We start from the raw sequence: 23,799 nt of genomic DNA, 5'->3' as shown, positions 1-23,799 counted from the left end.
TACATTTGCCAAGTCATTACTGTCGGCTTTGCTCTCTGGATCTGAACAGCAGACCTAGGAACGTTACAAGAAAAGCAGGAAGAAAGGAGTCCTGCAAGTTAAGCATGAAACCCTCCCTGATTCCAACTCAGAGCAACCGTCCTGGGGCTTCACCAGGCTGTACGTCTTTGCAGGAGCGGCCAGCCTCAAAGAAGCTAGAGGGTTTGAGCCGCCCTTGCAGTTCGCATTCAAGGCTTAACCACAGAGCTCTCACGAGAGAGAGAAAAAAGAATATTGGAATCATTAAAAAAGTATTTTTGTACATAAATAGGAGAGAACTTGATGCTAAACAAACAAGTAAACCCCGAAAGCACACAAACGAATATTGTAGGAACTAAAAAGGAAGAAAGGGGCTTTCCAGAACTTATTTGTGATTATAAATTTGGGGATATAAAATTTTTTATAAAAACTGTAAACCTTTACATTCCAGACAAAAGTCAGTAGGGTAAAGAATAAAATATACTGAATTGGTAATATTTTAGTACATGAGACCTATGAAAAGATTTTTTTCTGCTTTCTGTGAAGCAATCTTGTAGATATTTTAAAAACACATTACTCTAAAATAAAGAGTGAATTTATATTTTGATCTCATAGTTGTTGTTTTTTAAAGCTTGTAACTCTTAGCAATTCAAGAGAAATTCATGCCTTCTCTATTTGTATATTTTAATTTTTACTTATGTTGTACAAAAAATTATTATAGCATGATAAGTACATTTCCATGGGATATAAAATATTTTTCAAATAAGTGTATATTCTTTTAAAATATTAGAGATATAATATCATGCAACTGTCATAAGAAATGTAGTGCTTCCTTAGAAACTGCTTTTCAGTTGTAGCAATAGGTCCCCCTGGTGGAACTTTAAAGTATATTTTGTCCTACTTTTCTTCCAAATCACGATTTTAATTTGAACCGTCAAATTAAGCACACTCTTGTTTGAAGAAATGCAAAGAGAAAGGTTGAAGAGATAAACTGGATGATTTAATAAGGAGGTTAGAAGGCCATGGATACACTGCCATTCCTTCTACCCAAGAATGTGTACTTTATACATCCACTACTGCAGCCATCAAAACCCTTCCCCTGATATATAGCACCTGGATCAGCAGACACATAACAAATAAAAACATATTGTTGAGAACAAGGGGGGCTGGAGCAGAGATCCAAAGCCCATCTGTAGACAGTGGAACAATCACCCCACAGAGGGCAAACAGGGAGGGGATGAATCACCAGGGTGCAGTAAAGCATCGATAAAACACACTATATTCTTCTGGTTCCTTGAGGCTTCCTAACGCCCCCCCCACCACCATGACCCCAGTGCTGCTTCCCAGTTCAGACTAGACCGGAACATGTACACAGGTACAGAAAGGGATGGGCGCGCACGACACACAGACTCCAGGAGTGGGAATGGTGATGCCAGAAGGGTAGGGGAAGACGGGGAGAAGAAGGGACAAAGGGGGAAACAATAGCAATGATCGACACATAAGCATACACCCCTCTACAGGGGGAAGAACAACTGAAAACATGGGGGAAGGGAGACAGCAGTCAGTGTGAGAGATTAAAATAATAGCAATAATGTATAATCTATCAGGGGATTATGAGGATGGGGGCGGGGAGGGAGAAAAAGTGGGTACAGAGGGCTCAATAGAAAGTAAATGTCTAGAAGAGAATGAGGGCAACATATGTACAAACATGCTTGATTCAACTGACGTATGGATTGTGATGAGTTGTATGAGCCCTCAGTAAAATGATTTTAAAAAAAAAAGATATACCGTCTGAGCTCTTAAAGGCTTGAAGATAAACAAGCGGTCATCTAGCTGAGAAGCAACAAAGCCCACATGGAAGAAGCACACCAGCCTGTGTGATCATGAGGTGTCGATGGGATCAGGTATTAAGCATCTAAGACCCAGAATAAAACCATACCCAAGGTCAATGTGGTGAGGGGACGCACATGGCGTGGAGACCCAACGCCCATCTGTAGACAATAGGACATCCCCTCACAGAGGGGTCACAGGGAAGAGATGAGACAGTCAGGGTGCAGTATAGCACTGATGAAACATACAACTTTCCTCTCGTTCTTTAATGTTTCCCTCCCACACTATCATGACCCCAATTCTACCTTACAAATCAGATTAGACCAGAGCATGTACATGGGCACAGATAAGAGCTGGAAACACAGGGAATCCAGGACAGATAAACCCCTCAGGACCAATCATGAGAGTAGCGATACCAGGACGGAAAGGGAAAGGTGGTGGGGGCAGGGGATGGGGCATGGGAGAAGGGGAATTGATCACAATGATCTACATATAATCCCTTCCCAGGGGGATGGACAACAGAAAAGTGGGTGAAGGGAGACATCAGTCAGTGGAAGACATAAAAAAAACCAACTATAAATTATCAAGTGTTCATGAGGGAGGGAGGGAAAAAATGAGAAGTTGATACCAAGGGCTCAAGTAGAAAGAAAGTGTTTTGAAAATGATGGTGGTAACAAATGTGTAAATGTGCTGGACACAATGGAGGATGGATGGATTGTGATGAGTTGTACAAGCCCCCAATAAAATGATTTTCTTTAAAAAAGGATCTTGCCAAAAACAATCCTAGGAAGCAGTTCTACTCTGACACACATGGAGTTGCCACGAGTCACAACTGACTACACAGCAAGAGGTTTTTGTGTTGCTTTTTGTGTGGTTTTGTTTGATAGTGCATCCGAGTCTACCCAGGTGCACCTCAGAAGACAGGTCTAGTGATCTACTTCGGAAAAATCAGCTGTGGGAACCTTGACTGAATAACAGCTTCCACAGTGCTGGGGCGTAGGCGGGGAAGAGGTATGCTACAGAGGGAGGAGGGGCTGCTGTAAGCTCCCACTCCACATCTCCCAGAGATATTTCTCAGCATTCCTCCTCTGGCCTCAGGAGATAATGGGAGAGGGAGGAGCACAAGCCTGGAAAAGGCAGGGCTCAGTGACAGGCAGACCAGTCTTATCCATCTCTGTTTCAACGGCGGTTACTCTGAAAGCTCTTTTGTCCGACGTGAAATAACTAACGCAGACCCTTTGTTTCTTCTTCCTCCCATCTTGCTTGTGATCTAGTCTTTCTAATTTAATAATCTTACTGTGTTTGTACTAGGGAACTTTGGGGAAAGGGGCAAGATACAGATTACAAAGTAGAAACATGAGCCTTTTTTTTTTAAGTTTTATTGGCATGCACACCATATATCATACAATTTAATTGTTCAGTCATATTAAAAAGAGGCGTGCCATCCTCACCACATCAATTTTAGAACACTTTCTTCTCATATTCATGGTTGTTAGCTCCCCATCCCACCCCATCCCCACCCTCCCCTGCCACGTCTCTAGGTAATTATTAATAGCTATTAATCTATTAAATTATAACTATAAACTATATAAATTTATAACTATAAATTTATTAGCCATTAATAGTAACTAATAGTTACGATTAAAGTCTCTATAGATTTTCCTATCCTGAATTTCATATATGGAAAATCATATAAGACACAAACGGGAAGCAGACAAACAAAACTGTCTAGATAAAAGAGAGTGAAACCTCAAGTGTAAAGAAAGCAGAAAATATTAAAGACTGAAACAAATTGAAAATGGGTCCAAAGGGGGATCAAATGCTAAGGCACTTTAAACTTTTTAACCATTTTAACCTAACTACATCAGCCATAATTGGCTTTACAATGCTCGCCATCTGATAGCAAGGGCTGCTCACATCCCTCGACTAAGGTAAGAGGAACTTACCAGAGGCTTAATTCAGGTGACGATGCCACAGATGGATTGGGGGCTTCCACTGTCATCCATTGCCGTCTGCAAACCAGGTGTCCACCATTTAAGCTCTGATACGATTCCCTCCTTCAGGTTTGGGTTTGATTATTTACAATCTTTGGATGACACGAGATGATGATGCTTGTTTTAAGATAGGGCTTTATGTCCCCAGATGCTATTCTTCCTGCTAGCTGGGTTCCAGGCACCATCTAGTTTCTTTATCGCATTTTGCTGTAGTACCCATCTCTTCCTGAGGGTGAGTATCATGTAGGGCCATGTCAAAAGGACTAATTTTTCTTAGATTGGGACAGAATTAAGTGTGAGCCCCAAATCCAATCACATATCTATGGTTTATAAATGCCTCTGGTTCCTTTTAGAGACATCTTTATCATTTTATGATAGAGGGCATTATCAATCACACCCTGGAACAGAAGGTCATTCCATTGATAATGCCACTAATTTAGCCAATGGTATACAACTTAAAACATTGTTGAGAAAAGGAAATTATACAAGTACAAGGCGGCTTCAGATCCCAAAACATGAATTGTTGACTTGTACATAATAAACTCTTAAGTGATTGTGCATTATTTACACAAACAATAGATTGGGGGTGATAGGGAAAACCTTACAATAACACTCATTCACAAAAGCAGAACAATGCCTCCCAGACTAACACATGTAATAAAGAAAGCAAGGACAGCACTGAGAGTACTTCTGTGGGAGCACCAGACCATCATGCACTGGGTACCCTCAGAGCGAGAGACACAAACCAAAGGACAATGACCTCCAGTTCCATAACCTGGGGGTGGCAGTCATCTGCTGCTTCTCACACTAGAGCAGTGCAGCCTTAAGTCCAAGGAAGTCCAAGTGAGTTCCTGGAATCTCCCAGTTCACTTGGAGTTTCTACATCAAATCCTTCTAGTATTGCATAAGAGAGATGTTGTGCCCCTTGAAAGGACAGAGTATCAACTCCAGTAGCCTATAGTATACAATCTGGGACATAAAGGGTTGGACAGAAACTGGGTCAAAAATATTCAATTAGGATTATAGTATGGGCGTATTCTCCACTTGGGTTCTATGTAAATATCTTTGGATTTGTTTTTTCTTTTCTTGATGGTAGAGTGCTCCACCTGGTTTACCCATCAACAGAAGTAAAGTTACTTTCTCTGAGACATACATGTCCATCTCTCCCTTCTAGGGATAAACCTAACTTTAATTTCAAGTGAGGTTCACTTTATCACTCTGGTATGTCTATTGATTTGGGGTGACTTAGCACATGCTTTATTTCAGCAATTGAATGGTCTTCTCCCTTTCCTTCTGTGGTAGTTACATAATCTGGTGGCAATCTGAGGATTTGGGAGTGTAGGAGTGGAGTTTGGCCAGTCAATTAGAATATAGCCAACGGGGTCTCTGTGTGGGTGTGGCCCTCTCCTGAGGATCCTGGGCACTCCTGTATTTCCTCCTTGGAGGCGAGAAACACACACATTCTCTCTGCTCACTCCCTGAGCGACTCTCTACTGATAAGACACATGAAGCTATGCTGATGACAGTGAGAGCCCTGGACCTGGAGAAGCCACGTGGAGACCCCTGCCAGCACTGAGATGCTTACAATGCCACTGGATCCACAATATTTCCTACTCACTGGCCTGTGATCTTCCTGCATTTGGTGTTATTGCATGTGTTTCGTGAGTCTGAAGAGGACTTTATAGATTGGTATCAGACATATGGGCTATTATCAGACTTACGATCTTGATCTGGACTGGGCTGGGATGTTTTCTCAATATTCAATTGTTCTTGTATATAAACCATAGATCACTCCCTTTATACCTCATGATCACACAGGCTGGTGTGCTTCTTCCATGTGGATTTTGTTGCTTCTCAGCTAGATGGCCACTTGTTTATTTTCAAGCCTTTAAGACCCCAGACGCTATGCCTTTTGATAGCCCGGCAGCATTAGCTTTCTAAACCGCATCTGCTTATGCACCTGTTTTGTCTTCAGCAATCATGTTGGGAAGGTGAGCATCATGGAATGCCAGGTTAATAGAACAAAGTGCTCTTGCATTGCAGGAATACTTGAGTCGAGGCCCAATGTCCATCTGCTACTTTAATACTAAGCCTATAAATATATGTACATAGATCTATTTCCCCATCATCATATATAAATATATTTACATATGTCCATGCCTATATTTGGACCTCTATAAATGCTCTTTGCCTCCTAGTGCTTTCCTCCGTTTCCTTTTACTTTCCTCTTGTTCCACTATCATTCAGCCTTCAATTGGGTTTCAGTAATTCCCCTCAGTTACATTGCCCTTGATCAAGCCCTACCAGGTCTCCTATACCCTCCTCACCACCAATTTTGGACCATTGTTGTTCCCTTGTCCCTGGGTTTGATAAACCTCTTTCTTATACACGATTGTCTATGAATTTCTCTTGTCTACCTAGACTAACAACCCCCCTGCCCCCACCCTGTCTTGAGATACTGATCCCAGGTAAGGTGAGGTCTCCTCTGTAGAAGTGGTTTTTAAGATATACATGTAAACGGGGTGATCTATGGTTCTTAGGCACTAAGCAGGCTATCTCATTACTTGGGAAACCTGCTTAGATTACATGACTTGCGAGCATAAACCTGCCTTCATCTGGGTGTCTATCCTTACAGCAGTGAACTCTGCGATTTGTCTTTTTGTGATTGGCTAACTTCACTCAGCAGAATGGTTTCCAGGTCCATCCATGTCTTGAAGTGTTTCACTGTGTGGTAGTCACATAATCTATTGTTAATTTGAGATTTAGAGTGAAGGGGTGGAGTTTAGCCTGTCAATCGGGTCACAGTTTGATTATGTCATTTGGAGGCGCTAGGGAGATAAATGCTCACTCTCTGGGAGAAAGAGCAGCTGACAAGACACATGGAGCTACACTACAGACCTGGAGCTGAAGGAGCCACGTGGATAACCCTACCAACAGAGATGTTTATAATGCCACTGGATTCACAAGACTTCCCACCCACTGGCCTGTGATCTTTCTGCATTCGGCATCATTGCATGTGTTTCGTTGAGTCTGAAGAGGACTTCATAGATTGGTATTGGACATACAGGCTAATACCAGATTTATGGACTCAATCTGGACTGGGCTAGGATATTTTCTTAATGTACAATTACTCTTTATATAAAGCCCTTTCATATACACATATGAGTGTCTATGAATGTGTTTCTCTAGTCTACCCAGACTAACACACATTGCTGTTTTTCCAGGGATGTATAACATTCCATTGTGTTTGTCATTCTTCTACTGATGGACATTTAGGATGTTTCCAGCCTCTTGCTATTGTGAACTGTGCTGCAATGAACTTAGAAAAGCACATGTCTATTAGAGTTATGTCTCTTGTGTCTTTGTAGTATATGCCCAGCATATATATACAGTGAACCCTCACCACTTCGCGCTTCGACTTCCACGGCTTCACTCTATCGTGGTTTTTGCGTAACAACGCATGCTCTGTCATTACTGCCACTGATTGGCTCATACTGTACACGCTTGATGCCATAAATAATATAATAAATAATAAATGATAATTGTAATGTCCAAAATGTTTTACTGTATTTTCCCTTTTTCGCTTAATAAATTGGGTAATACGAGTGTAATGGTGACTAAAAGGTGTTTTTTCATGTCCTCTATGCTCTAACTACGAAAATATTTGATTTACAAATAAGGAATCCTACTTCGCGGAATTTCATTTATCACAGTAGGGTCTAGAACCAATTAACCGCGATAAACGAGGGTTCATGTGTATATATATATATACACATATTGGTGGGCTGTATGTTATTCCTGTTCTCAGTTGTTTTCGGTAGTGCCATATCACTTTCCATTTCACATACAGGTAAATTTTTCCTGAAGATCATCTTACAATGTTTGCAATAATAAATGACAGGGGGTGGCGACAGATTGAGCTGGATTCAGAAGAGGACATGGAACAAGGAAAATCACCACTCAAGTCAAATGAATCTTAATTTGAAGCAGAGAATACCAGAAAGATGCTTGTGTTCTATTTACTAAGCAAAGGGATTCAACTGTGTGAATAACTATGGATAACTTTGAGATGAATGGAAATTCCAGAACACTTCATTATGCTCATGCACAACAGGTATATGGATACGCAGGCAATTATGTGACCATAAAAAGAGAACACTGCATGGTTTAAAATCAGGAAAGATGTGTGAGAGGGTTGCATCCTCTCACCATACTTATTTAATTTGCATGCTGAAAAAAGTATCAGATAAATTGGATTATATCAAGAATAATGTGGCATCAGGGTTGGAGGAAGGCTCATTAACAACCTGTTATGCAAACTTGCTAGCTGAAAGTGAGAACTTGAAGCATTTGTTGATGGAAAACAAGAATTAGAGCATTCATTACAACTCAATGTAAAAACGACCTAAATCCTCACAACTGGACCAATATGATAAACAGAGAAAAGGTTGAAGTTATCAAGGATTTCATCTTGCTTGGTTCCACAATCAATGCTCATGGAAGCAGCAAAAGATCAAAAGACACATTGCTTTAGGTCAATCTGTTGTGCAAGGCCTCTTTAGAGTATTGAAAAGCAGGGATGTTACTTAGAGGGCTAAGGTGCACCTGACCAAGCCATTTTATTTTCAACTGCCTCATAAGCATGGGAAAATTGGACAATGAATAAGGAAGATAGAAGAAAGGACGCATTTGAATTATTGTGCTGGAGAAGAATTTTGAAAATACCATGGACTGCTGAAAGGACAAACCAACCTGTCTTGAACGAAATATGACCAGAGTGCTCCTAAAAGGCAAGGACAACAAGACTTCATCTCACCTACTTTGGACCGCTTACCAGGACAGACCAGTCCCTGGAGAAGGACATCATGTTTGGTAGGGGACAGAGAAAAAGAGGAAGGTGCTCAAGGAGATGGATTGATGGAAAGGCTGCAAGAATGGGCTCTAGCATAGGGACAATTGTGAGGATGGTGCAGAGCCATTCTGTTGTGCTTAAGGACATTATGGGTCAGCACTGACTACACGGCACCTGACATATGACTTTCCACAATGGTTGCTTATATTTACAAGTCCACCAGCAGTGCGTAAGAGTTCTCTCACCTGACCCTCTCCAGCATTTTGTTCTGTTTTCTAATTCGGCTATCTTTGTAAGTGTAAGGTGATAGATATCTCATCATTTTGATTTTCATCTCCTGGATGGCTAATGTTCATGAGCATTTCTTCTTGTTTGTGAGCCACTTGAGTGTCATTTCTTGTGAATTGTTGTCGGGTCCTTTGCCCATCTTTTAATTGGTTTGTTTTTTCATACTGAGGTATTGCAGAATTCTATAGAATTTAGTAAATTAGTTCCTTGCCCATTGTGTCATTGCTTAAGGTTTTTTTCCCCAGTCTATGAGTTCTTTTCACTCTTTTGGTATGCATGTTTTATTTTCAGTAGGTCCCAGTCCTCTATCTTCCACTGTGTGTGCTTCCTTCGTTATACTTGGAAGGTTCTCTATCCCCTGACAAGACCCTTAGGGTTGTCCCACGTTTACACTTAGGTCTCTAATCCACCGTGTTTTTGTTTTTGGCATGGGACATAGGTCCTCTTTCTTCCTCCTGCAGATGTAGTTCCAATTTTTCCATCACCATTTGTGGAAGAGGGCGCCCCTTTACCATTTAATTTTTTCATCCTTTGTCAAAAATCTGTTGCATGTAAGTGGATGCTTTTAATTCTGGGTTAAGCCTCTTTATAAAATACACCTTTTCTCTCTCTTCACATGGATTAACCACTTAACATTTAGCTCACGTATGTTGAGTGATTTTTGTCCTCCAAAGGACCATCCATCAGTACTAAGCTTTTATCAATAAGTCACCTAAATATATGTTCTACAACAGTATACCTTTCCTGGCCATCAGGGTTACCTGGCCCTTTCTCAAGACCCCAGGGATAGACAGTTCATGTGTAATACTGTACAGTGAAAATGATCATTCTTTTCAGAAAACACAATGGTGTGTACGATAAATGTTACACACATATTAAAATTAGAAATGTTGAACTCCAGGGATTCTTTTAAATATCCCTGTTGTCAGGAGGAGATGAACCAGTCAGGGTGTAGTGTAGCACCAATGAAATATATAACTTTCCCCTGGTTCTTTAATGCTTCCTCCCATTATGACTCCAATTCTACCTTACAAATCTGGCTAGACCAGAGGATGTACGTGGGTACAGATAAGAGCTGGAAACACAGGAACTCCAGGACAGATAAATCCCTGAGAGTAGCCATACCAGGAGGGTAAGGGGAAGGTGGGGGGTAGAAAGGGAGAACAGATCACAATGATCTATCTATAGCCCCCTCCCAGGGGGATGGACAACAGAAAAGTGCGTAAAGGGAGACATCAGACAGTGTAAGACATGAAAAAAATAATAATCTACAAATTATCAAGAGTTCATGAGGAGAGAGGGGGAAGGAGGGAGGGGGGAAATGAGCTGATACCAAGGGCTCAAGTAGAAAAAAAAATGTTTTGAAAATGATGACAACGAATGTACAAATGGGCTTGACACAATGTATGGATGGATTGTGATAAGAGTTATATGAGCCCCCAATGAAATGGTTAAAACATTTTTTAAAGAAATAAATAGAATGGCCACACAGTTTAAATAATAAATGAATACATATCCCTGTTGTCTTTCATTGCAGAATAGAGAAAGTTCATTTTAAAATATTTTAATTATGTGTAAAATGGAAGTAACCCTGAATATTGACTCTATATTTTTTCTAAAATCATCACATATTGAAAAATAAATATTCTCTGAATAGCACAACAAAGACTTACAGGCTTCCAAGAGTCAAAAGATAAAGCAATTTGGACTATCATGACAACCAGATAATAATATTAATAATTACATTTACTATTTAGGGAACACTTCACAAAAGTGACTCTAGAGGAGGAAAAAATGAGCTGATATGAAGGGCTCAAGTAGAAAGAAAATGTTTTGAAAATGATGATGGCAACAAATGTACAAATGTGCTTGACACAATGGATGGATGGATGGATTTTGATGAGCTGTACGAGCCCCCAATAAAATGATAAAAAATAAAATAAAAGACATTCTTCAGTTAAAAAAAAGTGACTCTAACATAAATGTAAACATATTACACCTCAGATAAATCAGGTTTGGTTTTACTAGCTTTAGATTTTACTTAGAAAATTTTCATAGCTTCTAGGACGAAGTTTTCCATGAATGTTTTAACTACAGGATGACAAATGATTTAATTCAGAATTAGAAAATGTAGGCAAATTAACCTATTTCAATGGAAAACCTAATGCAATTGAACGGAAGAGTCTAGGCTCTTTAACCAGGTCTCCAAGGCTTCCAACTACAGTTTCATCCAGGTAAGTGCCATATTTCATTACAAGAAGTCCTCCTCGCAAATCAAAATCTGGATAATTCTTAATTCTATTAAAATAACTTCCACTGACTTTCATTCTGACAAATGTACCTCCACCAAGACCTTAAGGAGCTGGTCTAAGGCCATTATCTTTGCTCCCTCACTGCTCTGGCTGGATTTCTCCAGGATCCTACATCACATTCATTTATAAGTCATATGCCAAACCCAAGGTTCCCTCTATTTCCTACTAAGAATTATAATTGCTCTTTCCTAATTCAAGAGATTCCTACAATAAAATTTCCTCCACAAAAGTGGGAAAACAAAGTTTTCCTAAATTTTACTCATAAAATGAAAACTTTCCAAGTCTACTTAATAAGATCCACTTTTTCAAGAAGTATTTGTTGAATAATGTAGTTGTACTCAATATATTTCTTTTCCGGTCTCATCTACTTTTCAGTGTGCTGTTTCATGGACTATTATCAATATTGTATGAGATAGTTAACTTCTAGGGGTCTGACACCAACCAGCAACTCGTGTAGAATAAAACATAGTACCTATGGTAGTAGTTACATAACTTCATGTCAACTTGATAAATAGAATAAAGGGGTGGAGTCTAGCCTTTCAGTCAGATCACAGCCTGAAGATGTCTCCTTGTGGGCATATGAGGATTCTAGGAACTCCCTTTCTTCCTCCCTGGAAGTGGGACACACACTCTCACTCTGCTTGACATTCCTGTTGACAAGCCATATGGAGCCCTGCTGATGGCAGCCAAAGCCCTGGAGATGTGTCTACTGCCATTGGATCCACAGAACTTTCCATCCACAGGCCTGTGATTTTCCTGCATTTGGCATCATTGCATATGCTGTGTGAGTCTGAAGACTAATTTATGGACTCGTATCAGACATATGGGCTAATATCAGATTTATGGACTTGATCTGGAGTGGGATGGGATGTTTTCTCAATATACAACTGCTCGTTGATATAAAGCTCTCTTACACACATATGAGTGTCTCTGGATTTGTTTCTCTAGCCAACCTGTACTAATACAGCACCAATGCTAGATTAGCCATAAATATTTAGTTTTTTCTGCTGAGCTTCTGAATACCAAATTCTATTTTGTGTTTTGTAGTTTCATAGGTAGGTCTGACCCTTTATATCTTAGACTACTCAAATCATTTCAATGAGATCGTACAACCCAGTGGTTATGAGTGGGCTCCATGGCCACATAGCTTGGGTAGAGATTCTAATTTAGAGTTATTGTTACCTTTAATACACTGCTAAAGACCTGTAAGCTTTGATTACTTCATGTATAAAAATAATCCAATAATATTAAACTCCAGGAGAATATAAGGATTAAATATATAGCATGCATGAAATCTACGTGTGTCTGGCACACAATAAGTATTCAATAAATATTATTAAAAATTTTTAAGATTTTTCCTTTATAAAACTTAGCAGTAAAATACATATTCATAAGGGGAAATATGTCTATATATTCAATTTAAATACAAAACAAACAGGTTGAAATAATCTGAGTTGCCATTTTTAGGTCAGGTGATCGTCTCACTTTGCTTATGATCATTCTGATTTAATTTGTTGTCCCAGGATAAATGATTAACCACTCACCAAGCTCCTTCACTCTCAAAGGGAGCCTGGTTCAGGTTATAAATTTTATGATCAGCTATGCTGGTTATTTAGCTCTTTCCCATTCCCACCCCACCCCCCCACCCCCACCCATAGCTCCAAACAACTATTCTGCACTCACTTTCGTAAAACTGGGACTATGAAAATGACGGTTCTTCTTTGCCCTGAAGTTTTGTTAGGCTGCATTAATAGGGAGCAGGAGGCAGAGACAAGAAAACAGATGGAAAGGGAACTTGCTATTTTCAGTTTGCCTACAGATTCTGTCAGTATCCCCAAGCCACAGGTCTTCATTCCACCAGTGGTACTTGGATTCTGTCTCCAGCTTTTTCTTAGCATTCCTAAAACACTTTCATTTTTCCGAATCAACACATAGAGGACAGAGCCTTGCTTGCAGAAAGGGAGGAAGGAAGGAAGCACTTGCTGAGAAAGGATGGTACTCTTCGGTATGAATTAAACTCAATATAAAGAAAAGCAAAATCCTCCCAACTGGACCAGAAGGGAATGATAAATGGACGAAAGAATGAAGTTGTCAAAGACTTCATCTTGCTTGGATCCACAGTCAATGCTCATGGAAGCCGCAGTAAAGAGAAAGGATGCCCTGCATTGGGTGAATCTGCTGCACAAGACCTCTTTAAAGTGTTGGGGGGAAAGCAAAGATGTTCTTTGGGGACTGAGGTACGCCTGACCCAAGCCATGGTATTTTTAATAACCTCACATGCATGTGAAAGTTGGACACTGGATAAGGAAGCCTAAAAAAGAATCAATGCATTTGAAGTATGGTCCTGGCAAAGAATATTTAAAGTATCATGGACTGCCAAAAGAACCAACAAATCTTAGAAATGGTCAGAATACTCCTTAAAGGCAAGGATTACAAAACCTTGTCTCCTGTACTTGACATGTTAGGACAAAGCAGTCCCTGGAGGACATCATGCTTGGGGAAGAAGTGGGGCAGTGAAAGAGAAGACCTTCAACACAGTGGCTGCACTGAAGAGCTCAAAATTAGGAACAACTATGAGGATGGCACAGAACTGGGCAGTTTTATTGGATTGTACACAGGGTTGCTATGATTCAGCCCCGACTGGAAGGCACCTAACAGCAGTAGCAACCAGCAACAACCTGTGGTGTTCCCTTCTCGCGTGTCTGAGTACCTGCTCTACCTAACCTCTTCTCCAAGCTTCCAACATCTAGTAACATTTTTTTAAAATATTTTATTGGGGGCTCATACAATTCTCATCACAATCCATACATACATCCACTGTGTCAAGCACATATGTACATTTTCTGCCCTCATCATTCTCAAAACATTTGTCCTCCACCTCAGCCCTTAGTATCAGTTGCTCATTTTCCCCCTCCCTCCTTACCCCCCCTCCCTCATGAACCCTTCATAACTCACAACTTATTATAGTTTTTGTCATGTTACACTGTCAGACATCTCCCCCCGCCCTCTTCTCTGCTGTCCCTCCCCGAGGGAGGCAATACCTAGATTCTTGCCATCGGTTCCCCCTTTCCACCCCATTCCCTTCACCCTCCAGGCCTTGCCCCTTTCGCACCTGGTCCTGAGGGAGTCATCTGTCCTATTCCCTGTGTTTCCAGCTACTATCTGTACCAATGTACATCCTCTGGTCTAGCCAGATTTGTAAGGTAGAATTAGGATCATGGTAGTGGGGGGGAAGCATTTAAGAACTAGAGGAAAGTTATTATGTTTCATCGTTGCTACTCTGCACCGATTGGCTCATCTCCTCCCCTCAACCCTTCAGTGAGAGGGGTCCAGTTGCCTACTGATGGGCTTTGAGTCTCCACTCAGCCTGTGTGATCACGAGGTGTCGAAAGGATCGCTGAAGACAAATGGGTGCATAAGCAAATGTGGCGAAGAAAGCTGATGGTGCCCAGCTATCAAAAAGTATAGCGTCTGGGGTCTTAAAGGCTTGAAGGCAATCAAGGGGCCATCAAGCTCAGAAGCAACAAAGCCCACATGGAAGAAGCACACCAACCTATGCAATCACGAGGTGTCGAAGGGATCAGGTATAAGGCATCATCAGAACAAAAAATTTTACCATAGTGAATGATGGGGGGAGTGCAGAGTGGAGATCCAAAGCCCATTAGTAGGCCACTGGAGATCCCCTTGCAGAGGGGTCTCGGGGAGGAGACAAGCCAGTCAGGGTGTGATGTAGCAACAATGAAAAATACAACTTTCCTCTAGTTCCTAAATGCTTCCTCTCCGCCCCCACTATCATGATCTGAATTCTACCTTGCGAGTCTGGCTAGACCAGAGGATGTACACTGGTACAGATAGGAACTGGAAACACAGGGAATCCGGGGTGGATGATCCCTTCAGGACCAGTGGTGTGAGTGGCGATACTAGGAGGGTAGAGAGTGGGTTGGAAAGAGGGAACCTATTATAAGGAACTATATGTGACCCCTCCCTGGGGAACAGACAACAGAAAAGTGGGTGAAGGGAGATGTCGGACAGGGCAAAATATGACAAAATAATAATTTATAAATTATCAAGGGCTCATGAGGGAGGCGGGAGCGGGGAGGGAGGGGAAAAATGAGGACCTAATGCCAGGGGTTTAAGTGGAGAGGAAATGTTTTGAGAATGATGAGGGCAATGAATGTACAAATGTGCTTTACACAATTCATGTATGTATGAATTGTGATAACAGTTGTATGAGCCCCTAATAAAATGATTAGAAAAAGATTTAAGAAAGACACCCATGAGAGTCAATAGACATTAGGAATCAAAATATATTTACTAAACTCTAAAATGCTAACAAGTATTTTATTAATTAAAGCTTGAAAAACGTGTACACCAAATGCGATTACTGTTATTAAAAACCCTCAAAGAAGAATCTGTATCACATGATTTAATTGTTGAAACTTTATATAAAAGCTATACTATAAATACAAAACTGAACTATTTGAGTACTAACAACACCGTTTATACAAAGAAACTGAAGAGTAGTAAAGTACAAATACATAAGATGCTTATTTTGGTCCTCTGGGAACAAAGTTGCCTTCTCCTTTACATGGCTCCAGGCACAAAAGTAGACAAGATGGTAACTGCCACCTTCTTAGTGGGTCTTCTAATAATCATTTAAATGTCACCAGTCATAATGGCAATGAACTCCTCTTGATTTACTAGAAGGGGGAAAAAAGTGTAACAATCAGATATACAAGTGTTTGTTCAGGGAATACTATTACTATGTTATGCTAAATTTTTTTTTTTTTAGTATTAGGATTCAGGATTCTTAATAAATCGACATGGCTCCTTGCATTTTTCTTTTTGCTAGGAAGTTATAAACATGCCTACAAAACTTTATGAATACAAAATCCTATAAAATGTGACAAAGAGGCTATCAATTAGTATCATATCCCCAACTGGGGAATAGATATGAGTTACAAAAAATTCAAACATAGTGATGATATCTGCACACATATGGAAACACTGTAAAGAATTTGCAATTTTTAATTTCTCAATGGTGAAAGAAACATCTTTATAATCTTTATTCTACAAGTTCATTTAGCAAATCCTTTCTTTTTAACCTTGAATATATCATGTATACAAAATAGGATTCTAAAAATTAAAGTATATTTGAATTAGAAAAAATGAAAATGTGCTGGGAGGGTGGAGGGAGGGTGGGGTGAAGAGGGGGAATCAATTACAAGGATCTACATATAACCTCCTCCCTGGGGTACGGAAAACAGAAAAGTAGGCGAAGGGAGATGTCGGACAGTGTAAGATATAACAAAATAATAATTTATAAATTATCAAGGGTTCATGAGGGAAGGGGGGTGGGAAGAGCGGAGGGAAAATGAGGAGCTGATGCAGGGGCTTAAGTGGAGAGCAAATGCTTTGAGAATGATGAGGACAATGAATGTACAAATGTGCTTTACACAACTGATGTATGGATTGTGATAAGAGTTGTATGTGCCCCTAATAAAATGATTTAAAAAAGAAGAAAAAATGAAATTGTTTTCTAAAATGTATATACATATATTTAAATGTATTTAAAAGAATAAAATAATCAAACCCAGACATGCATATTTAAAAACAAAATTATCAATAGAATAAAAAAGATACATAAGATTCATCTTAAAACTGCAAACATAACAAAGCAACTAATATAGATATAATATTCATTACTGATAAACACTAGTCATTTAACAAAATAATAAATAAAATTCCATAAAATTTCAAATCTATAAACCATACTGCTTAAGATGGCAACCTAATAATACGTAATACTCTTATGAAACATCATTTAAAAACCAACACATACAGAACATATGTACACTCACACCGATTACTAGTAAATGTTTTAAATGAATGCTTCCTTTCTGCAAAACAGATGAGGTCATTAGCTCCATGATTTTATACATACCTTAACAAAGCAGAAGTTACAAGTGCTAGGTTTGATAATGGTAAAGAACATTTTCCTCAGAAATTAAAAAACCCAGATATTCCCATTCCCAGTACTGACACAAAGCAGTAATGTACCTCATTTTCTTCATCTGTAATCAGTGAATTACTGCCAATTAATCTTTCAAGTGCTTTTAACTCTTAAAAACCCTAAATATAGATATAGAAACACTCTATTGACTCAAACGTATTCTGTGATATATCAAAACACGCACTAAGATTATCATTCTAGAATATTTTAGAGTTGAAATGAGGATAATCTTAGATATTACAAAATTACTGTTTCCTTTTCTCAGGTGTGTCGATGGCACTATGGGTATGAAAGAAAACCTTACCTAGTAGAGAGACGCATGCTAAAATATTAAGGGATCAGCTACCAGAATACATGTAACTTGTTTTCAAATGGTTAAAAATTATATAAAGAGTAGATATTGCTAATATTGTAAAATGTCAACAATTATTTAATCTAGGTGCAAGGTGCAATGGTGTTCACTGTCCTGTTTTTCTCTGAGGAAATTCATAAAGAAAGGCTTGAAAATTAAACCAATTTTAAGTACCAAAATGTCTATATAAGGAATTCTGTTAAATACCTGTTTTCAAGAAACATATAGAAAATGTCTGTGATGTTAGTCATTCTTTTATACATGCTATAGACATCTAACACAAGTACGATTATTAAAATAAAAATCACAAATCAGTGTATTGAAAAAAGCCTTCTTGATGGGAAAAATTACTATTGGTAAGTACAGATAGATCTTAAGTTGGGTTCGAACGATTTGATTTGGTAGGATTTTGAAAAGGAGATCTACTGGGAAAACGCAATATGGACACAGTTAAAGAACAAATACAGTAGTGAATGCCTAGAACACTCAGCTATGCAGAGGCACGGAGAATGCGCTGTCCAGATCTTTCAGAAAACCATTAATCCACGTATTTTATATTACATATCTACCAGAAACCTTTCAAGGCTATGGTGAATACTCCTTTGTAATGAAATAGGACACATTTGAGTATCTTATGAAAGTTATGGCTCTTTTCTCCTCAGAAAAATAAATATAAATAAGTACAATGCTTATACAATCTAACCTATGTGGACACGAACCTAAGAACCCTTGATTTAGTCCACCTAGAAAAGACTATGGCATCAGACCAAACAGGAAGAGTATGCTCTTGAGGAAATAACATAAAAGCAGCCTTATAATTTGACGATAACAATAAAAGAAAAGCCATGAATAATACTGTGAAACCTGAAAAATGCTAGCCTTATTAGAGATGACGACCTATTTTTCCTCAATCTATAAAATCCTAATTGGATTTCAAGTTAAGCTTCATATAGAAGTTCTAAAACCACTGAAATGTTAACTGTGTGTGTATATGCATATACATGTAAATTTTTAATTATAAATTGTCATAGAATCTCAAAAATGTTTTGAAAGCTAATTCATTATTTCATACCTGCAAACAAAATCCTTAAGCCTGAAATTTGAAAGGAGCAAAGGTTGCTGAAAAAATGTAGCTAGTTTTTCACTTTGAAAAAGCCCTTAAGATCATTTTTTTAAAATCGATATCTGTTGTAGTTACATAATCTGATGTCAATTTGAGAGGATTTCGAGTGAAGGGGTTTAGTCTGGTCTGTCAATCAAGATATAGCCAATGAGGCCTCTGAAGGCATGGACTTCTAAGAATTCTGGGATTTCCTCCTTGGAGACAGGAGACACTTCTTTCGCTCACTCCCTTTACTCTCTACTGACAAGGCTCACTCCCTGAGAGATGCTCTACTGACAAGACACATGGTGCTCCACCCTGGGAGCTGGAGAAGGCACATGGACCTACCCCGATGCAACCAGACCTCTGGAGCCAGAGAAGCCAGGTAGAGAGCCCTACCAGCGCCGAGATGCTTACAACACCACTGGATCCACAAGACTTCTAACCCACTGGCCTGTGATCCTTCTGCATTCAGTATCATTGCATGTATTTCAAGAATCTGAAGAGATCTTGATAGACTGATATCAGACATATGGGCTAATATTGGACTTATGGACTTGATCTGGACCGGGCTGGGAAGTTTTATCAATATTCAATTGTTTTTATATATAAACCTCTTTCTTTTTTTTTTTCTTCTCTTTTTTAACATTTTATTAGGGGCTCATACAACTATTATCCCAATCCATACACACATCAATTGTGTAAAGCGCATTTGTACATCGTTTCTCAAAACATTTCCTCTCCATTTAAACCCCCGACATTAGGTCCTCATTTTTCCCCTCGCTCCCCGCTCCCCCCTCCCTCATGAGCCCTTGATAGTTTATAAATGGGTATTTTGTCATATCTTGCCCTGTCCGACGTCTTCCTTCATCCACTTTTCGGTTGTCTGTCCCCCAGGGAGGAGGTCACATATAGTTCTTTGTAATCAGTTCCCTCTTTCCTACCCATTCTCCCTTTACCCTCCCTGTTTTGCCACTCACACCACTGGTCCTATAGGGCTCATCCGTCCTGGATTCCCTGTATTTTCAGTTCCTATCTGTACCAGTGTACCTCCTCTGGTCTAGCCAGACTTGCAAGATAGAATTCGAGTCATGAAACCTCTTTCTTATATACACGAGTGTCTATGAATTTGTTTCTCTAGTCTACCCAGACTAAAACAATGCCTTTGTGTACATTGTTTTATAACCCTTTCTATCAATAGTGTCTATATTATCGAGTTCCTATTCCTAATAAATCTAGCACAAATTTAGCATAAAATGTGTATTGAATCAAATAAGTATGACACTTCATTTTTTTCTACATTGCCTTCTTTAACAAAATTTACATAAATCAACCATTAAACAAAAAGAAATCTGAAGAACTAAGTAGATTAAGTACCTCAGAGACCATCTGGTTTCAAAGAGGAGGAAACAAATTTTAGCATCTGAAGTGCCACTTGAATATTTTGCTAACACATTGCTTCTTATAATAGCATGTACTTTTTAAAAAATTCATAAACATAGAAGCCTAGTTAATGTTTTACTTTAGAGCTTAAGAGACAGTACGATATGATGGTTAAAAACCAAAATATAGTTATCTGATTTGGGGTTCTGTCTCTGCTACACTCATAGAGACAGTTTCAAAAAGTTTGTGCAAAATATCCATCATCTTTAAATCCCATTTTTCCACAAACTTTTCGAAGCCACCTCATATTTATCAGTAAAATAGCTTAGACCAAGTTGATAATCTCTCACAATTTAAATTTCCTCATCTGTAAATGCAATTCTCCTATGCATGGAAAGGTATACTATTCTAACTACTTCACAGAAGCTGTATTAAAAAATGAACACAAAATCTGCACTAGTACATGTAAAGCATAGCATTTAACATACCCAATTGCTAAATGATTGTTACCACCATGATTTCAAATGTTTTGGTTTCTTCACACATCATTCCTCTAGTTCCTGAATGCTTCAACACCCTCACTCTCCCCACTACCATTACCCAGTTCTCCTTTACAAATCTGGCTAGATCGGAGAACACACATCAGTACAAATAAGAGCTCTGAACATATGGAACTCAGGACAGGTAAACCCCTCAGGAACAGTAGTGGGAGTAATGATATCATGAGGGTAGGGAGATTGTCGGGAAGGGGGAAGGGGGAAAAATGGGGAACCCATCAGAAGGTTGGATATATAGCCCCCACCCCTGAAGGGGACAAATAACAGAAATGTGAGTGAAGGGAAACATTGGACAGCATAAGATACGAAATAATAATAATATATTGATCAAGGATACACAAGGTTAGGAGGGCTGGGGGGGGGGGGAAGAGCTTATACTAAGGGCTCAAGTAGAAAATGTTGTGGGAATCATGATGGCAACATATGTTCAAATATGCTTGATACAATTGATGTATGGAATGTTACAAGAGCTGTAAGAGCTCTCAATAAAATGATTTGAAAAAAAATCAGTTATAGTCTCGGAAATCCACACAAGGGGGTTGCTATGAATCAGCACTAACTCAGAGGCAGTGAGAGTTGAGTACAAATTTAAAAATATATATGTTCATAAAGCTGATCTTTTGGCTCATACGTAGTAAACATTACTAATATATTTATGAAATAGACATATCATGATTCTCTGTGCCCTTAAAAAGAATGTTTTTAGAGAAGAGTTCCCTTCAAGATGGTAACAATCTACAGGAACATTGTAAAGGCAGAGGTGAATGAGGGCGTCTCTGGGGGTTACAAGTCGTTAGTGTGTTGGTTGCTAACCAAAAAGTTTGAGGTTTAAGTTCACCCAGAAGCATACTGGAAGAAGAGCCTGGCAAACTCCTGAAAACCCAACCACTGAAAATCCCACACAGCACATTCTCCTCTGACATATATGGATTTGCCACAAGTTGGGAGTCAACTCAACAGCAACTGGTTTTTAGTGCCCGCCACGCTCACCCCCCAGCTTAGAGAACTAAGGGAAAAGGTGAAAAACCCAGTGTTCTCAGGACAAATATTTGAGTGATGATTTAGGAAATCATTTCTCTTTCCTCAGACTTTAGTCATGTTTTGTTGGTTTTGTTTATTTAATATGAATAACCACCTGTAAAGAGTCGGCATAAAAATATAACGAAAAAAGCTTTATCATGATCATATTCACAGAAAAATCAGAAAGCATAACACACAATTCCCAACTACATTGTACAGTCTGAACTAACAGCTAGTTGCTAATTGTCTGACCTACTTATTAAAGTATGCTAGTATTTCCAAGAGCCTGGAAATCTATGTCCAAAAATCAGCCATTGAAAGCCCAATGGATCACAAGTTGGCAGTGCTTCACTCAAGTGAGTGGCATCACCGTGAGTCAGAGGCTGACTCCAATGGCAGCTAACAATATGTACAGGGCTGTCAAAAAGCTTGTGAAAAAAATGGAATTAATAGATAATGAAAGCGGGGCCAGTCCCAATCCCAACTATGTGCCCCACCCCCCATCCGGAAGAATGCACTTCAGAGGACAACACTGAAGCTGCAGCTTGGGGAGAGGGGCACGTCTGATAAGAGCACGCAGGAGGAACAAAGAGGGATGGAGAGTGAGGGGAGCACATCCTGGCTAAGCCAACCCCAAGGACAATCTTCCTGCTCAGAGCAGACGATGCACAGAGAGGGCCATACGGCCGGCCCCACCACAAGACACGACGTCCCTCACTGAACCACAACGCTACAGGGGACAACACTGGAGACACTGTGGGAATTGTGCTCAATTTGACCCCATCACACTGAGGTGAAACACCAAGGGCATGCAACAGAGCAGCAAGGGGAGCAAAGTGATGAAATACCCAGGGAATTATCAAAAATAATTGCTTTGTTGATCTTGTCTTCCTTTACTGTTTTATTTGGCTTTGCCTGGCTTTTGCGCTTATTAATGTCTCTGCATGTGTATCTACATAAGATAGGTGGATAGGATAGGTAAACAATTCGGAGAAGAAAACAGAACTGACGATCCTAGGTGGGGGATACAGGAGAAGGGAGAGGGAGAAAGGAAGGGGGGGTGGGTAACCAACCCAAGGATAAGTGAACAACAAATGAACTAAAATCAATGGAGAGGAGGGCGTAGGATGCCTACCGGGGCTTAATCAAGGGCAGTGTATCAGCGAGGACTTACTAAACCCGAATGAAGGCTAAACATGATGGTGAATTAAGAGGAAAGTAAAAGGAAATAGAGGAAAGAATCAGGAGGCAAAGGATATTTATAGAGGTATAAATAGACATGTACATATGTAAGTATGTTTATATATAAGGATACACAATTGATCCAAATATTTATATTTATATGTTAAGAATCAAGGCAACAGATGGACATTGGGCCTCAACTCAAATACTCCTTCACACAAGAACACTTTGTTCTATTAACCTGGTATTCCGTGATGCTCACCTTCCTGACACGATCGCTGAAGACAAAATAGGTGCATTAGCAAATGTGGTGAAGAAAGCTGATGGTGCCCGGCTATCAAAAGATGTAGCATTTGGGGTCTTGCAGGCTTGAAGATAAACAGGTGGCCATCTAGCTGAGAAGCAACAAAGCCCACATGGAAGAAGCACACCAGCCTGTGTGATCATGAGATGTCATGGGATAAGGTATCAGGCATCTAAGATCCAGAACAAAATCATACTAATGTGAAGGGGGGGAGGGGAACACAAGGAGTGGAGACCCAAAGCCCATCTGTAGACAATTGGACATGCCCTCACAGAAGGGTCACAAGGAAGAGATTACCCAGTCAGGGTGCAGTCTATCACCGTTGAAACACACAACTTTCCTCTAGTTCTTTAATGCTTCCCCCACCCCCACTATCATAACTTCAATTCCACCTTACAAATCAGATTAGACCAGAACATGCACACTGCTACAGATAAGAGTCCGAAACACATGAAATCCAGGATATATAAACCCCTCAGGGCTAACAATGAGAATAAAGATACCAGAGGATAAGTGGAAGGTGGGGGGAAAAAGGGGAAACTGATCACAAGGATCAACATAAAACCCCCTCCCAGGGGGACGAACAACAGAA

General features: G+C 39.7%; 1 protein-coding gene across 1 annotated transcript in view; it reads right to left on the bottom strand.

Moving 5' to 3' along the window:
- Nucleotides 1–15,583: 15,583 nt before the first annotated feature.
- CETN3 (centrin 3) overlaps nucleotides 15,584–23,799 on the bottom strand; it is a 22,743-nt gene continuing 14,527 nt past the window's right edge. Inside the window, exon 5 of the mRNA XM_004703490.2 lies at nucleotides 15,584–15,994. Coding sequence (XP_004703547.1) covers nucleotides 15,951–15,994 — 44 coding nt within the window. The 3' untranslated portion in view covers nucleotides 15,584–15,950. The remainder of the gene's footprint in view (nucleotides 15,995–23,799) is intronic.

Source organism: Echinops telfairi, unplaced genomic scaffold, assembly GCF_000313985.2.
Source record: "Echinops telfairi isolate 266 unplaced genomic scaffold, ASM31398v2 ScPeMD7_7469;HRSCAF=8507_1, whole genome shotgun sequence".
In the NCBI taxonomy this organism is placed as follows: domain Eukaryota; kingdom Metazoa; phylum Chordata; class Mammalia; order Afrosoricida; family Tenrecidae; genus Echinops; species Echinops telfairi.
The sequence above is the reverse complement of the archived record's forward strand: the minus strand, read 5'-3'. Positions and strand labels throughout refer to the sequence as shown.